This window comes from Microtus oregoni, unplaced genomic scaffold (assembly GCF_018167655.1).
Source record: "Microtus oregoni isolate MIOR12 unplaced genomic scaffold, Mior012 000074F_ref0000038, whole genome shotgun sequence".
NCBI classification, from domain to species: Eukaryota; Metazoa; Chordata; class Mammalia; order Rodentia; family Cricetidae; genus Microtus; species Microtus oregoni.
Window position 1 is genome coordinate 2486812 of NW_024544004.1, and position 19068 is coordinate 2505879.

Below are 19068 nucleotides of genomic sequence, written 5' to 3' on the forward strand. Positions count from 1 at the left end.
CTTTTAAAGATTACAAAACCTGTTCTTTGACAGGAATACAAGCAATATTGTTCCAGGATTATTCATGGATACATTGGAAAGAGCTTAGATTACACATTAATAGTATGATTTGCAAACTTAAGTAAAACAATTTAAAGTACTCAGTAAAATCTGATCCTCACAAGCATTTCATAACTATGGCAGCAGTGCCAAGCATCTATGCAATTTATCCACCAATAAAAGGTACAACACATAAGAACCCTTGATATGGTACCTTGCTTGGGCTTCTGGCATGCCTTACTAGAGATGAACTAGTATAAAGTAAGATCATATATAACAGTAGAAAAATATTTATGATTTTTTTCTTTTTTAAAAACTGCTTAATTTGATGCCCACCCCATTCCCACTCATGGCCAAAAATGCAAAATAATTACATCTTTTAGGTGTATACCTTCCCTTTTTATTTAGGGTAAATGTCAAGATAAACTAATACATGTATATGATATTGCGTTACACACTCATCACTCATAATCATTAAGGACACTAATGAATGGCAATACTTCAAAACCTTCTTTAAATAAAAACCCCAAGTTTTATATGGTAAACTACACTTACAGAAACACAACCCAAGTCTTTATCCTCATGCCCTTGCTTTGTACTTAAAAGTTCTACTTTAAATACTTGTTTGAAAAACTCAGTACACAGTACATCCAGTACTATAGTAATATAGGAATAAAGATGTTCACTTTCATTGGACATTGAACTAATCTACTTAGAGAGAATTATTATAGTGACTCTCTTCTCAAATACATTTCCATATACTGTACTTAAATGGTGCTAGAAGACATTTTCTTGAGGTTCATACATCTGGACTTAAATCTCTAAGTTTTCCTTTCCACTAATCTCTAGTCAAAACAGCATACGCCTTGCTAGTTGCTCTGGGAAGTCATGATATTTCAACAGCTTATCATGCAGTTCAAGGTTATATGGCAAAACAATGAGGAAAGTGCCTTAAGAGGTAGGAAGTAGGCTCTCATCCCAACCCTTGCTATGCCCATTATGAACAGGTAAAAGACTGGAATAAAAGTGGGAAATATGAGACCTATAGTGACATTAGGTTTAAGAAAATTAAGTTGACTTAATTACTAAAATTTTTTGTGAACTGTCACTTTAGAACCAGTTACAAGTGACTTAGCAACACAGCAGTGTTGTGTTACAGTTAGAACACAGCAGTGTCAAAAACAAAGCACACTGTAGATACAAATTTTTCTTGGCCATCCATATTTGGGCATTATCACTGTGTAGATTCTTCAGTGGAAAAAGTGGTTAGGTGTGGCTCTGTAGAATACCACAGTCTCAAGAAACTGAATTCATTCCTTCATTAATCTCCACCAATGGTCACTTGGGGAGATCAGCAAAATGTAAGCAACCTGGGGTTGAAAAGAGGACTATTTTCATTAATTGAAATAAAAACACTGAATTAAGTCAACTTCTCTGTGAATTAAATAAGGCTCAAAGTATACATCCAGTTAGTCACAGGGAGTTGGATCTTGCAGAGGGACAGATAGTTAGACTGAACCCTCCTGGTTGAAGCACCAAGATCAGCTACTGAATCCATTGTTTTTGTGAGTCTCAGAAAATAAACCTTTTTTGACCCTTTACGTTTGAGACCTCTCTGAATACTTTCACAAGTCTCCAATTATTATCACCACACTAAGATGGAACTTATTTTATAAAATATAGAAAAATAATCTAAAATATTGTAGGTAATTCATAAAAGGTAGGGACTGGAAACTATCAGTCATAGTGAGATGTGTGTTACTGGCCTCCACAGTGAATAAGAACATCAATACCATGGTCCCAAAGTCTAGAAAAAAACCTTTGGCTAACTTTCATCACAGAATGAGTCTACTCTGGTCCTTTTCCTCTCAAATACATGCTTTCTCTTGAAGCTTCTGCACCTACTCTGTGTTCAAATTCTTCCTGGACGGAAGGTATGGGCACAGCTTTAAGGACACCCCCACTTCTCTTGATGTCTTCTGATCCCAACAGAAGCCACGCCTAAAGAACAGATGGAACAATGGTTTGATCCTCCCAACTTGTTCCTTGGAGTGCAATGCATATGAAATGTGCAAACTACCACACATACCCTACATCCTCTCTCCTGACACTCAGAACTTACTCTTCCGTATGCCAGCTTAACAGCATCTTGACTTTGGGTCTTGCCAAAATTATTTTTAGAGTTTTGGGGTTGCTTGTGAAAAACAGATTTACATCACATCTGTTAAATTCAAGGGATTAATGCACTTAGAAGATAACTTTTTAAACAGAAGGAGCTGAAATGATTCATAAAAAGCAAAGCAAAACAAACAAAAAACAACAAAACTTACCTTAATTTACTATCATCAATTGAAAGGGAAGATGCAAAACACATATTTTAATTCAGTTTCCAGTACGTGCTTGGCTATGTTAAATGCATTTCTATTGTTTGGGATGTTATTTTACATCATAAACCAAGAGATGTCTGCAAAAAGAGTCCTCAGTTTAGTTCCTTCTTTTAGAAACATAAAAACAGGGTCAACAACTATGAGATAAGCCCCAGAAATTGGCAGTGATGCAGGGAAGGCAGAAGACTTCAGGAGCCTTAATCTCATAAGTACGGTGGCCTGTAGGAAATGGACTTTGTGAAAAGAATGGAAAGGCTAACCCAGCACAAGCACATTGTTGGCTATGTTTGCCCTAAGATAATGTGAACACCAGAGCCACAGATGAAGTAATTTATGTTCCTAACCTGTCTTGTCAGTAGGAAGTCTTCAGTTTTGAGAATCTATAACTTGCTTTTCTCCAACAAAACTGGCAGTTTGACTAGACAAAGAAGGCAAAGGTAATTCTTCTTAAAGGAAATAAATTTTGCATCATAATATGGTAGAGGACTGCCCTAAGAAGTACATGATTTTGACTTTAGCTCTTTTTGGTGATAATATGAAATAAGGGCAGCATGGTGTTATGAGGAAAAACTAGATGAGAGATGGGATAAATGAAAGAATCTGACACATTGAATAGAAGAAGGGGAAAGGCTTTCTTGCCAGGCAATGGAGAGCAATTTTGAGTAGTTGCATCCATGTACTCATATACTCAAGAACTTCAGTAGCTGGTATGCAGAACTTCTGGCATTGTACTAATATGTATTTTTTATTTAGAAGGTAAACTGACATTTGGTTTCTATGCATCCCCATTTCGTGTTTCTCGGGCAAAGGTGGTATTAGAAATTGTCTCTTTTTCTTTTGTAGCAGAGAAGATAAAGAATGACTACTGTCTTTTATGAATTGCAAAAAGCACACTTTTGGGTTAGTGCTCTGAGTGAAAAGGTTTATGATGTAAACGGCTCACTAAGTGACACATCTAGGGGGGCACATTCCTAATGAGGTTTAAGTTACATCACTTTTTTTTCTTTGCTCATGTTTTTCACATCACATATTAATGTACACTGGGTAGTGTCACAAAGATATGGGTAATGATGGGTACAAAAGTTTCTTCTGTCAAATGAAACTGGAAACTAGCAAGTTAGATGGAGATACTGAGTACTGCACTGAAGCACAGCCAAGGACCATTATGAAAACTGAAGTCAAAGGAAACATCATATGGCTATAAACCATCAACAGGGATTCAGAAAACAGTCATTGAGCCTGCCTCAGCTAGGACTTCAGGTTAGAACAGATACTGTTTGACCAAGAATATTTTATTCTCTAGAATAAGAAAGTTTAAATCCAATTTCATATGGAGACCTGTGGCCTTTATTACATTCAAATTAGTGTTTAATATAGAATATCTATTTAAACATGAAATATCCAGTAAGGCTTTAGTTATCAATTGCTAAATTTCCCTTTTCCAATTTCTTTAATATGATTCTTTTAAAGGCCTTTCATGTATGTTGGCGAGATTTCAAATGATATGCCAAATACTAAGTATGAGGACTATGTAAGGTTAAAAGTGCGAGGATTACTTCCTTAAAGAAACCCTAAGAAATCACAAAGTATATGGACTCACTTCATAGGTGTATTCTTGATTTCATGCCACACACACACAACTTTCTTTACAATTAACAGCTCTTTAGGTTAGTCTGACAGAGCACCTGACTTGAAGAAACAAATGAACAAACCAGTGAGAGAAATGGAGGAAAATATGTACAATTTGAAAGAATGACATTCAACAGCTGTTCAATCAAATCTGTTCAATCAATCTGGCCATCTTTAAGTTTTCCCAACAATACTGTTAATCCAGGTGAACTATTTATCCAGATTTAATAGTCAATTGATTAATAGACTCCAAGTTAAACAAGGCATGTATACATTAAAGAAAGCAGTACGGAAATGTACTGTATATGAACTGTTTACAAAAACATACAAAATGTTGGATGGCACAAGGGAAACAGTGCTTAACATAAACTGTCCATCCCTATAACTAACAAAGAATATTTAGGGGACATGAAATATTTTCTATAAAAATAATGCTATATGGTGTAGAGTACTTTTATTCAGTGTATTTTAGGTGGTATTCATGTGTTCATTATTTTTCTTGTTGATTCAGTGATTATATCTTCATCATGTTTCCATTTCCATTTCGAAGCTCCAGGAAAATCTAACTTGCTAACAATCAAAGCGAGAAGAGACGAAAGCAGGAGCAGCAGGAGCAGCAGCATTATGGGTACCAGCTGGGACAGTGTGTGCTTGCAGGATGTCTCTCAGGTATGTGCTACCTGTCGCCAGAACTTGTGCTATCAGCTTACATCATGGTACCAAATATCTCACTGAGGTTACTTCACAGGGCTGTTGAGGTGATTTTTTTAATACCTCTCCGCTGAGCAAGAGTAGAACGGCCTACTGGTTCCAAAACTGGTGACTGATTACGGTTTAAAGCAGAGTATGTAGCTGCCATGGCACCCTGAAAAATGCAAAGAAAGGTTACAACAAAAAAAAGGCATGTATACAAGTATAAAATAAAGGTCCCCCAGGGATTTTCATATGTATATGAATATAGATCTTTATCAGTCTCATAATAAGAATAACCTCTGGCTAATTTTTCAGATTTAACTTAAACTGAGGCAGTGTAAGAGGTTGAAATTTTGTATGACAAAAGGACAGGGAGGGGCTCAAACAGAACAGTTTTCATTTTTCTTAGGGCCATTTAATTTGTCTTTATGGCCCTGTAGTATGAGAGGCTATAAACCACGATCTTTCATTTAGAAAAGTTCATAGATTCTGTCTTACTGACAGTGATGACAGAAATACAAAAGTTTCCCTTAAGCTAACTTAATTACTGACATTTTGTGTCACCATGCCCCCAAGCGTTAGGTACCCATGTATGAGAATCCCATACTAGAAAGGAAAAGTTGCTTGGGCATGAAGACAGACTTCTTGGAGGCTCAGCTGGTCTTGTCCATCCTGCAGGTCATACAGAAAGCAGTGACTGGATATAGGGCCGCTCACCTTTACAAGATGTGGTGCATCCTGTCTGTTTAGTTGGTATTGTGGCAGTTGGTCCCAGTGGACAATCCAAGGATGTCTGAGCACAAGAGCAGCAGTCAGTCTCTGATGAGGATCTACATGAAGCATCTTTGACACCAGGTCCTATCAGGTGAAGGAGAAGAATAAGACAAGGTTAATTCTCCTTTTTTCCTCTCATTTCTATGATTGATATTGTCAGCATTCTTATTCAGCTTTTATGATGCTACATTTCCTGGTAACAGTCCTTTGGTAACAAAGCAAATATTAGGATATATTTGTTAAGAAAAATACTTGAATCTCTCTTTTCTCTTTCCCAAGTACCACAATTTTATTATTGTGAAAAGGATGAGTTTATTCTAGCTTTTCTTAACTTTGTTTTAATTCTAGAGGTTTATACTATTCAGAGAGTTCTGGCCTTATAAAGCTTTAGTTCAGTAAGGGAGAGATAAAGAATCAGTTACAAAGCAAGGTAAAGTCCCTGATGGGATGAGCAAGTTCCAAGAGTAGCTAGAAGAAAAGAGACACCTGAGAGTTCAAGGCCAGCCTGGCCTACAGAGCCAGTTCCAGGACAGCCAGGGATGCTACACAGAGTAACCCTGTCTCAAAAAACAGTAACAACAAAAATGTCGCTTTTGATTGTTACTTTTTTGAGATAGAGTATTGCCATGTACCCCCAATTAGCCTGCTACTCTGAGTAGCTCAGTCTAGTCTCACACTTGTGACAATCCTGTTTCAGTCTCCTGAGTGCTGGCAAAACTGACTCTTAAGAGCAGTGCTTCTCAACCTTCCTACTTCTGCGACCCTTTAATACAGTTCCTCATGTTGTGGGGACACCAACCATAAAATGATTTCATTGCTACTTCACCACAATAATTTTGCAACTGTTATGAATTGTAATGGAAATATCTGGTATGCAACCAAAGGGTCATGACCCACAGGTTGAGAAGCACTGAATAAAAAAAGGTGAGCCCTGAAGAATAGGTAAGAGCTGGATGTGAGACGGTATGAAGGAAGCAGAACATCTCAGGTAGACAAAAGGAAGTGGATCTGGAGGAAAACCCTAAGGTACAAGAAAACATGTGTTTGGTGGTTTGAATGAGAATGGCCCCTGTAGGTTCCTGTGTTTCAATACTTGGTCCCCAGTTGGTGGAACTGTTTGTAAAGGATTAGGAGGTGTGCTCTTGTTGGAGGCGTGTCAGTGTTACCAGGGACAGGCTTTGAAGTTTCAAAAGATGATTGCGATTTCAAGTTAGCTTTCTCTGCCTCCTGCTTGTGGATTGAGATGTGAGTTACTGATTCTGCCACCATGCATTTGCTCCATCATGAACTCTAACTCTCTAAAACTGCAAGCTCAATTAAATATTCTCCAAGTTGCCTTGCTCATGGGGCTTTATCATAGCAATAGGAAGTAACTAATACAATGTCACAGTTGAGGAACTGACTAGAATGCAATGTGGCTACAGTAGAAATTTGTTGTCAAGGAGAACATGAAAGCCAGTAAGGTGGAAGATGTTGAGAATAGAAAGATGAGGAAGGTCTTTGCAAGCCATATTAACAAATATGGACTTATTCTAGAACAATAAAGCGCTAAGTAAGATGGTAAGGTAGTCAAGTTTGTAATTTAATAGTTTATACTCCTTAAATCTAGGAGAAAAATCGTTTGAAGGGGCAAAAACCTGGAGATTTATTTATTTTTATTATTATTGTTTAAAGACATCTCAAATAGCCTAGGCAGGCTTCAAACTCACTAAGTAGTCACAGATAACCCTGAATACCTAATCTTCCTTCCTCAGCTTCTCAAGTGCTAAGGTTTTAGGAATGTACCATCAGTCCTGGGTAGAAAAGATTTCTTGACAGAATCTGGTGGCTGACTAGATATTGGCAATTTGGGAGCTGGTATTCTAGGTACTCTTCTGTTTTAGACATTTGCAGTCTTTCTTGGCTATTATTAATAGCTAATAACAGAATGGAATAGAATTGGAATTAAAGAGTGAGCCAGGAACAGCAATGCATGCCTGTAGTCCTAGCCACTTGGGAGGTTGAAAGAGAATTCATTAAAGCCAGGGGTTTGGAGATAGCCTGGGCAACACATTGTGACACTCTATGTAAAAAATAAATAAGTATAAATAAAAGGTAAAAACATCAAAATATGAAAATAAAAAACTATCCTATCAAATTCTGAAAATAGACTGAAGTGCTTCAAGTAAATGTTGCAAAACTTCCAGGGGTAAAATAAAACTCAATTATAATTTTAATAACATCTCTGTGTTTGACTGAGATAAATCATTTAAAACTTCTCTTTCTTTTACTGCTAACCCTTCAATGGCTACTCACTTTGCCTGCCCTCCCTCCTTCTATCCCTCACGATTCTGGGGAAGGCCTTACACATATTAGGCAAGAATTCAACCACTGAGCTATATATTTCTCTGTACCAGGCCCAGCTTTCTCTTTCTCTTTATTTTATTTTTTTAAAGATTTATTACGTATACAACATTCCTTCAATGTATGCTTGCAGGCCAGAAGAGGGCACCAGATCTCAATACAGATGGTTGTGAGCCACCATGTTGTTGCTGGGAATTGAACTCAGGACCTCTGGAAGAGCAGCCAGTGCTCTTAACCTCTGAGCCATCTCTCCAGCCCACCAGCTTTCTCTTTAAATGGAAGCATTTTGCTGAAATCCCTTGGTTCTTCTATCACTATGCTCTGATAATCTCATTAATAATAATAATAATCATAATTTAGCTACTATAGATGATGTCAACTCCTTAAATTCCACCACAGACTTCTTTTTTTTCACCACAGACTTCTAAGACCTACAGCTATATGGACAGTTGCCTAATGGCCAAACATCTCATAATTATATTATATAAGCATTTTAAATTCATTATGCCAAATCTTCAACTACTGCCAATCTCAAAGCTTCTTAAGTATCCAAACACTTGGTGAAAGACACTCTTATATTTGCCTGAAGTGGCATTGTGGACTGCATGCTATGTTTATGTTCAATAAAACTATGAAGTTTGTTTTGCCTTCTAAATTTTCCTTTCATTTTCCTCAGATTCCACTGTAACTGCTATAATTTTGGTCTTCACCTTTAATGATCTGAAATTTATAAAACCTTACAAGTAATACCCATAATCTTAGGTCAGTGAGCTGTAAGGAAAACAATGCAAACCAAACAGTTAGCAGAGCGCTTTGAGAGTAAATACTCACTAAAGGGCAGCTGTGGTCCTGTTCTCTTCTCATAGACATTAAGTACCCAAACTACTTACAATGTTCACACAGGCAACTTATTTTTTTTCAAGACAGGGTTTCTCTGTGGTTTTGGAGCCTGTCCTGGAACTAGCTCTTGTAGACCAGGCTGGTCTCGAACTCACAGAGATCCACCTGACTCTGCCTCCCAAATGCTGGGATTAAAGGCGTGCGCCACCACCGCCTGACTCAGGCAACTTATTTTTGAAAGGACACACCAACATCAACATAATCCTTTTTTCCACTTGTGGGTAATGTAGTTTTACATGATGCTTACAATCAGGTGTCTTAACTGTCTGTCTGTCTCTGTCTCTCTAGCTGTGTGTGTGTGTGTGTGTGTGTGTGTGTGTGTGTGTGTATCCATCCTTGTCTTTCACTAAAAAAAGCATTTTGGAGTGCAAATGAATGCAAAGGAATAGAGATCAACTAGTGTTAATTGACTAGAAAAAGTGTGTGATGTGTAAGTTCTAATACTCTGGTTATTGGTAATATTTCTTCATATGACCTCATATGTGATATTGACAGTTTGTGGCAGGCTCCATGCATGAAAATGACTGTCCTATGAAATTCAAAATGGAAAATCTGATCACTGCACACAGCTTAGTAGTTTTCCTTTTTTTCTTCTTCTGAGATGCTTTTTCTATATAGTCCTGGCTATCCTGGAATTCTCTCTGTAGACCAGGTTGGCCTCAAACTCAGAGATCCACCTGCCTCTTGAGTGCTGGGATTAAAAGCATGTGCACTACCATGCTTGTCTAGTGTGGTAGTTCCCCCCCCCCAATAATCCTAAGTATGAGCCACAAAGCGATTTACAATTCAGGTTCAGCAGCCATCTTTGCTTGTGCATGCTGTAGTAGTCAACCAAATGACCAGTCTGGAGGTACTTGCTGTTCTCATGCTCCCATCACCACCTAACTGGCATGTACTGAGCTCCCTCATCATGAGATAGAATACAACTTTTATAACCTCCTCATCTGCCTGGAAACCTCCCCAATTGCTATCTTGTCCAGTATCATCTGTAATCTTTTTTAGCACAAAAACTGTATTATTACAGTAATTCCTGTACTACACATTTTGGGCTGTCTCTTTGCCAGACTGTGAGGTCTCTGAGATAAAGAATACTATCTTTGTTGTATTTTTTTCTCTTCAGACTTTATAATCTTATTTATTTATTTTAAATTTATTTATTTATTTTATTAAAAATTTCCGTCTCCTCCCCGCCTCCAATTCCCACCCTCCCTCTCCCTCGCCCTCCCTCTCCAGTCCAAAGAGCAGTTAGGGTTCCCTGCCCTGTGGGAAGTCCAAGGTCCTCCCCGCTCCATCCAGGTCTAGGAAGGTGAGCATCCAAACTGACTAGGCTCCCACAAAGCCAGTACATGCAATAGGATCAAAACCAGTGCCATTGTCCTTGGCTTCTCATCAGCCCTCACTGTCCTCATGTTCAGAGAGTCTGGTTTTTCCCATGCTTTTTCAGTCCCAGCAGCTGGCCTTGGTGAGCTCTCATTAGATCAGTCCCACTGTCACAGTGGGTGGGTGCACCCCTCGCAGTCCTGACTTCCTTGTTCATGTTCTCTCATTTGGACCTTGGGAGCTCAGTCTGGTGCTCCACATTGGAGCACTAGACTTTATAATTTTTAAGCACATTCAGGTGCTCAATAAGAAGAATTAGAAAGGAAACAGGTATCTAGAAAAATAAAGTATCATCCTTGACAAATTTTACACTTAGAAAAAACAAAGGCTAACATTTTTTTTTTATTTTTGGTGTGGGGGAAATCTTACCCAGGGCCTCATGGTTCCTGAGCACATGCTCCACTGCCAAGCTACACACTCAGTCTAACAGACTAATTTTAAACACAATTAAAAGCCATGTATCTAAACATCAATTCAACTGGCTAATTGAACTTCCTGCTCTACATCAAAAGAACCTATGAACTTTTGGGATATACTCTATTTACAATTACCTCAACTCAAGCTTCTATTTTTGGGGGGAGGGGGGTTTCAAGACAAGGTTTCACTGTGGCTTTTGAGCCTGTTCTGGAACTTGCTCTATAGACCAGGCTGTCCTTGAACTCACAGAGATCCACCTGCCTCTGCCTCCTGAGTGCTGGGATTAAAGGTGTGCGCCACCACCCGCCGGCCAAGCTTCCATTTCTAAGGAGAGTCAGAGAGCATTTTTACCAATGTTTCTTCAATCTCTTCTGTATTTTTCTCCTTTGAAGCGGAAAAGTTTACTCCTTTATTTTTTTCCATAAAAAGAAGTCTCTGAATTAAGTGAAAGTAGTGTTAGTTTAAGAATGGCCACTCTAGAGCCAAGGGTTTCTGAATGATCTCCAGCAACCAGGCCATTATGAATTGAGGTAAGGATGTTACCTGGTGTAGGAGGGTCTTCTTTCTATGTGTTGCTTTCATTGGTTGAATAAAGAAAACTGCCTTGGCCTTTTGATAGGGCAGAACTTAGATAGGTGGAGTAGACAGAACAGAATGCTGGGAGAAAGGAGGCAGAGACAGAGAGCTTGCCATGAAGCTGCCAGGTCAGACATGCTGAATCTTTCCCGGTAAGCCACAGCCTCGTGGTGACATACAGATTATTAAAAATGGGTTGAATCAAGATGTGAGAGTTAGCCAATAAGAGGCTAGAGCTAATGGACAGGGCAGCAATTTAATTAATCCAGATCTCCGTGTGATTATTTCGGGCATAAGCTAGCCGGGTGGCCGGGACAACAAGCAGCCCGCCAGCCCAGGTGTAATCCAGTTGGGCAGCGGGACACAGCCAGCAGCTCCACCTCACTACAGAGTGGCGCTCCAACATGGTAACTAACTCCACGTAAAACCTAAGAGGGCTTAAAAAGGAATTCTAGACACAAATATAGAGTTTAACACAGCTTTTTGCTGTTTGCGAGGGTGTGCTGTAGAGACATTTCATGATTCAGCAATAGCAGCAGAAAAAAAGCTGTGCCATTTTAAAACGCGGCTTCCTGGGCTGTACCACCAGTGCAAACTGGCTATAAAGCATTTCAATGATATTTGTGGGACCCGGGTGTTTCTCTGCCTGCTCGGGATCTGGAAGAAAGTACTCTGAAACCATCCAAATGGCTCTGTGCTCCCCGCTTGGGCAGGCAGCGGAATCAGGTCTACTAGGCGTGCACAAGCAGGAGAGCATAGCAGATTTCTGCCGCCATACAAAGAAATGTTTCCAGGCTGCACAGTGCTCTGCATGGCAAATTTTGCTATAACTCAAAAAGAAAGTTTATGTGCTGCATGCTCAGTCTCTGAGTTAAGCTGATGAGTGTGGCTCCTACCTGGCGGCCCCAGAGCTAGCAGAAATGATACATTCACCATTTTGAAATTGGAGAGAGGTGGAGCCAACATCCAGAGCAGCTCCACCATGCTAGCGGTGCAGTGTGCATGGCTCAAAGGCACAAGTAGCTCCACCATGTTGGACTGAGTGGGGCAAGCAGGCAGTACCTGTATTTGACCTGGGATTGTCTCAGCTTAGATTCTTAAGAGCTTAGCATTTTAAAAGCTCTTCAAGACAGTAAAGAATTACAGATTCACAATAGGACAGATTCAGACATAGAAGACCTCTAAATGGGTCACAGTGTTGGATGGGTGTACATAGGCTTGGGAGAGAAAAGGAAAAGAATATAGAGAATAAAGTTTATGCCTTAAAATAAAGTTAATGCCTTAAAAAAAGGTGACTGAAAAAGCATGGGCAAAAACCGGACTCTCTGAACATGACAAACAATGAGGGCTGATGAGAAGCCAAGGACAAGGGCACTGGGTTTTGATCCTACTTCATGTTCTGGCTTTGTGGGAGCCTAGCCAGTTTGGATGTTCACCTTCCTAGACATGGACGGAGTGGGGAGGACCTTGGACTTTCCACAGGGCAGGGAACCCTGACTGCTCTTTGGACTGGAGAGGGAGGGGGAGAGGAGTGGGGGGAGGGGGAGAAGGGTGGGAGGAGGGGGAAGGAAATGGGAGGCTGGGAGGAGGCGGAAACTTTTTTTTCCTTTTCTCAATAAAAAAAAGAAAAGAAAAAAAGGTAAAATCTTTAAAGAGATAGAGTACAAACAGTTATAGATTAAAAGAAATAAATAAAAATAAGCCACGTAAAAATAGAAAATTTTCAGAGAGTCTGGATTCTGTACATTATTGTGTTTTCTTTAAAGTTTTTAACTGTGAAGGAGCTAAATACAGAGAGACATTTCATTGTGTGGTCTGCTAAGCTAATCCAATATGTATATTATAAAGCTACCTTGGCTTCACAATTTGGATCTAAGGATATGATACTTTGGAAAAGAGGTTCTTCTTTTGTTTTCACAGAGGATGAGACCCTGTAGACTGCTTCTATCCCAATATGGTAATGATAGACCATGCCCTCCTGAAAGATCACCATGAACACCTTCAGAAAATTACTTCACTCAACTGCTGACTGAGATCAACCTAGCAGACAGGTTATACCATGAAAGACTTGATTAACAGTGCTCCCACACAGCATGAAGCAGATTGGAGAGAAAACACTATCCCCATATTCCCAAATATTGTTTATAAATGTTCTTTTACATTTAAAGGGGGATATGATATAGATATAAATAATTTACATTCATATAAATTTTGCTTTATTGATAGAAATTTAAGGTCAATTTTGTTATATGTATATGTATTTCTGATATTGATTAAGGTATTGTGATTGTGTAGTTCATTTAAAAATGTAATGTATAATTAAGAAATATAGGTTAATAGATAATGATAAATAATAGTCAAGCTTGTAGTCATGTTAGTTAGGTTTTCTAGATATAGAGATATATTTCAGTTAGATAGGCATTCTTCATATCTTTCAAAGACTACAGAATATGGCATTTAATGTTTTAATAACTTAGGACTTTTCATGACAATGAGACACGTCTGCTCCTGGCAGCACCAATCTACTTCAAGAGGAAGATGGGCATTGGAGAGGCTCCTTATGGAGTTTGAATAGCCATTTGGGCAAGAAACTGCTCTTGCCTGGACTGTTGCATAAACTGGACATAAAGAACCTGCAGAGAGAGGACTGCTAAACTTGCCAAAAGGTGAGATGATCCTTTGGGGTTCCTGTTTTATAAAAGAATTTGAGAGACATTCTGCAGGACACAGAAGAAAGTGACTGAACTGTCTTTGAAATTTCCTGCTTCATGGAAATGTCTCTGGATACTATGGGCCTGTAGGCTGAAGATGGATGCCCCTACAGTACAAAAGAACTTTGGGGGACTGTCTAGACAGCGAGATGTCTGTCATTTGTAGAGTTTTGGAAGTTGCTTACTTCTTGTTTTCTTAGGTAATAATATATCCTTCTGGAGTCTTTGATGGAGTTGAAGAATAGATAGATAGTTATAGTTTTCCTTAGTTATGATAAAAGATAAAATAGATATAAGTATTGTGACTGTAATTCTTGCTTGATAACGGTTTTTTTATATGTAATTTTACTATGTTAAAATGAAAGCCTTTCTTTTTTGTTTAAACAGAAAAAGGGGAAATGGTGTAGGAGGGTCTTCTTTCTATGTGTTGCTTTCATTGGTCAAATAAAGAAACTGCCTTGGCCTTTTGATAGGGCAGATCTTAGGCGGGGAAGACAGGACTGGATGCTGGGAGGAAGAAGGCAGTGACGCAGACAACATGATTCTCCAGCCTGAGATGGATGTAGGCTAGAATCTTCCCAGTAAGCCACAACCCTGTGGTGATACACAGATTACTAGATATGGGTTAAAGCCAGATGTTAGCCAAGAAGAAGCTAGATATAATGAGCCAGGCAGTGTTTAAATGAATACCATTTCTGTGTAATTATTTTGGGGGTTAAACTAGCCAGGCAGCAGGAAGCAGCCCGCCGCTCTGCCTCACTACAAATAACCCCACATCAGACAGAGGTCTAATCTCGAAAATATACAAAGAACTCAAGAAATTGGACACCAAAAGATCACATAATCCAATAAAAAAATGGAGTACAGGCCTAAACAGAACTCTCAACAGAGGAATCTAAAATGGCTGAAAGACACTTAAGGAAATGTTCAATATCCTTAGTCATCAGAGAAATGCAAATCAAAACAACTCTGAGATTCCATCTTACACCTGTAAGAATGGCCAAGATTGGGCTGGAGAAATGGCTCAGCAGTTAAGAGCATTGCCTGCTCTTCCGAAGGACTTGGGTTCAATTCCCAGCAACCACATGGTGGCTCACAACCATCTGTAATGAGGTCTGGTGCCCTCTTCTGGTCTGCAGGCATACATGGAGAGAGAATATTGTATACATAATAAATAAATAAATATATAAAAAATTAAAAATAAAAGAATGGCCAAGATCAAAAACACTGATGACAACTTATGCTGGAGAGGTTATGGGGTAAAGGGAACACTTCTCCATTGCTGGTGGGAATGCAAGCTGGTACAACCCCTTTGGATGTCAGTGTGGCGATTTCTCAGAAAATTAGGAAACAACCTTCCTCAAGACCCAGTAATACCACTTTTGAGTATATATCCAAAGGATGCTCAATCATGCCACAAGGACGTGTGTGCTCAACTATGTTCATAGCAGCTTTGTTTGTCATAGCCAGAACCTGGAAACAACCTAAATGCCCCTTTATTGAAAAATGGATAAGAAAAATGTGGTACATTTACACAACGGAGTACTACACGGCAGAAAAAAATAAGGACAGCTTGAATTTTGCAGGAAAATGGATGGAGCTAGAAAACATTATTTTGAGTGAGGTAACCCAGACACAGAAAGACAATTATCACATGTACTCACTCATAGGTGGTTTTTAAACATAAAGCAAAGAAAGCCATCCTACAAACCATAATCCCAGAGAACTTAGACAATAATGCGGACACTAAGAGAGACTTACATAGATATAATCTACATGGGAATTAGAAAGTATAAAAAGACAAGATCTCCTGAGTAAATTGGGAGCATGGGGACCTTGGGGGAGGGTTGAAGGGGGGAGGGGAGAGGTAGGGAGAGGAGCAGAGAAAAATGGAGATCTCAATAAATATCAATTAAAAAAAAAGAAAGAAATCTGAGCAAGCCATGGAGAGCAAGTCAGTAAGCAGCATTCCTTCATGGCCTCTGCCTCAGTTTTTGACTCAACATCCCTCCATGGCATCTCTCAATGATGGACTGTGATCAGAAAGTGTTAAGCCAAATAAACTCTTTCCTCTCCAAGTTGATTTGGTCATACTGTTTATCACAATAATAGAAAACAAACTAAAACATTGTACAAGCATGAGGACTTGAGTTTAATCTCCCAGTACCCAAAGGAAAAGCTGAGCATTGCTGCATGCATTATAATCTCAGAGTTGGGGAGGCAGAGACAGGTAGATCTCTGGGGCTCAGTATAGCCCTAAATGGTGAGTTCTAGATTGCTAAGAGAACCCATCACAAAGCAAACAAACTCAAACTTGCATGTCCTTGTGCTCCGCATCCTTTTGCAAACACACCTATCTGTTTACTGACAAGCATGCACACACATTAAGCACCCCAATATTCCGGCCAAAAAGTCTCTAATATGGCTGAGGGTATAACAGTTCAGTGGTAGAATGTGTGCTTAACATATATGATGTCTTGAGGTCAATTCCTAGCCCAGTAACAGAACAAAATGAAACAACCATGTAGTTGGAAGTCTATTGTTTTTCTGTCAGCTTAGCAGCCGCACCTGAATCTACTGATATTTTAACTAATTACGATCAGGTGTGCCTAGCTTTCCCCCTGCTGCTCAGACTGCAGCCTGGGGGAATTTCAGGTCTGCTGGCACTGGCTCAACCTTGGCTACCAAATGTATGTTTTTAACTATCTATCGTTATATTTACCAATGAAAACTTGGAAGTCAGATGTTGTGGTGAAAACCTGCTGTATCAGAGAAGCAAAGGAGCAACCAGCTGATCTTTCTTTTTGGCTGGAGATCCCGCAAGAGAAGCATCTCTTCACTTGTCCTAAACCAAAAAGATCTAAGTCTCTCCCCATTCCTTCCTGTGTGTCTCTCCGTATTCCTGGTTCCTCCATTCTCTCCATGGCTAATTCCTGTCAACTAGTCGCTGGTTCAGTTCCCTGATCCAAAGTAAATTTTATTTACACAGTCTTGGAGTTTCACAGTGTGATTAAATATTCCACAACAGAAGTCACACGTACCTTTGCTGTATCTGAAACAGAATTCCAGTAACCACCACTGAGTGAGAATTTTCTACTACCTATTCGTGCCAATATTTCCTCTGGAGTATCATCAGGACCATTTGCAAATGGAGTGTAACTAGATTATAATAAAGTTAAAATGTCAATACATATTATAGTTAGTAATGTTTTCATTTACCTATAGTTTCTAAAAGTATTCCGAATAGTTCAGTTAATGTAATATTTTATTAGAGTCTATCAAAGTAAATAAAAGACAGTAAAATGAAGCTCCATAGGAAAATAATAGGTTATATTAATTAGACTTTGTGATAGTTTGAATGAAAATGGCTTCACAGGCTCATAGGGTGTTGCACTATTGGGAGTCAGTCACTGGGGGCAGGCTTTGAGGTCTCAGAAGCTCAAGAGGCCTAGCGTGTCTCATTCTCTTCCTGCAGTCAATGGATGCAGAACTCTCACTTGGGAAGCAGAGGCAAGCAGAGCTCTGTAAGTTCGAGGCAAGCCTGGTCTATAAGAGCTAGTTCCAGAACAGCCAGGACTGTTTCACAGTGAAATCCTGTCTCGAAAAACCAAAAGAAAGAAAGAAAAAAAAAGATGTAGAACTCCCAGGTACTTCTCCAGCACCAAGTCTGCCTGCATGCCTTCATGTTTCCCACCATGACGATAAGGGAATAAATCTAAGATAGACCCAATTAAATGTTTCACATTATAAGAGTTGCCATGGTCACTGTGTCTCTTTACAGCAATAAAACCCTATGACAGACTTAATACATAATATTATATGTATTTTAAGTTATGACACAGTCTAGGATAATATAAAACTGTATTTTTATTACATAATCAGAATAAAAGTATAGAAAATTAATTTAAGATTGTAAGACATTAAAAACACAACTATAGCCAGGTGTGGGGATAACCCTTTAATCCCAGCACTGGAGAGAAAAAAGCAAGCAGATCTCTCTGAGTCTGAGGCCAGTCTGATATACATAATGAGTCCTAGGCCAGGCAGGACAATACAGTGAGATCCTGTCTCCAAAACAAAAAAACAACAACAGGGAACTCTAAAAAAAGATAAACCTATAAATATAATTATAGAGCTATAATTATATACATAATTATAATACTATATATTAGTATGAGAAACATGGAAAGATATTACAATATAGGAACTTAAAAAGCCTACATAATCTAAATAAAATATTGATAAATAAATGCTTATGGTACACACTTACCCAGTAAGCATTGTATAAAGGAGGACACCAAGACTCCATATATCACAGGCAGCATCATAACCTTGTCGTTTTAAAACCTAGAAAAAGTAAAAGATGATTATTACCACACTAATATCTTTTTTAAAGTAATATTTATATCTTTTTTTTTTTTGGTTTTTCGAGATAGGGTTTCTCTGTGGCTTTGAAGCCTGTCCTGGAACTAGCTCTGTAGACCAGGCTGGTCTTGAACTCACAGAGATCCGCCTGCCTCTGCCTCCCGAGTGCTGGGATTAAAGGTGTGCACCACCATTGCCCGGCTTATATCTTTTTTAAAAAATTTATTTATTTATTTATTATGTATAAAGTATTCTCAGTATTCTTTCTGCATGTATGGCTGCCGACCAGAAGAGGGCAACAGATCTCATTACAGATGGTTGTGAGCTGCCATGTGGTTGCTGGGAATTGAACTCAGGACCTTTGGAAGAGCAGGCAATGCTCTTAACTGCTGAGCCATCTCTCCAGCCCCAATATTTATATCTTTCTGTGTATCCCACCACACAGGTGTATGTGCACCACAAAGGCCAAGAGAGGGGTCTGATCTCATGGAAGTGGAGTTACAAGTGACTGTTAGTTACTGATCCTTTGCAAGAGCAGCAAGTGCTCTTAATTGGAGTCATCTTTCCAGCTTTTCTAATGTTTTTATACATATATTTGGATATTAAACAAAATTGTATTTCCCAAAACAATACAATAAGTACTTCAATAAAATATGATTAACAAATAAAACGTGTGGTAATCAAATAAAATGTGTGGTAATCAAATATTAGAATATTCTTATATACACTTATGTACATTATGTTAAATTATTCATATATACATTTATGAATTTAACATTGGTATTTTTATTTACATTTATTATGTATTGCTGTGGGTACAAAGAAGGATACAGAACAAATCAAAGGTAAATTTT

General features: G+C 38.8%; 1 protein-coding gene across 1 annotated transcript in view; it reads right to left on the bottom strand.

Moving 5' to 3' along the window:
* Positions 1–4611: 4611 nt before the first annotated feature.
* Positions 4612–19068, bottom strand: part of LOC121441298 (ribosomal protein S6 kinase alpha-3-like) — a 140654-nt gene continuing 126197 nt past the window's right edge. The window contains exons 19-22 of the mRNA XM_041642436.1: positions 18120–18196; positions 16891–17008; positions 5466–5606; positions 4612–4920 (exon numbers count right to left, since the gene is read on the bottom strand). Of these exons, the coding sequence (XP_041498370.1) occupies positions 4798–4920; positions 5466–5606; positions 16891–17008; positions 18120–18196 (459 nt within the window). The 3' untranslated portion in view covers positions 4612–4797. The remainder of the gene's footprint in view (positions 4921–5465; positions 5607–16890; positions 17009–18119; positions 18197–19068) is intronic.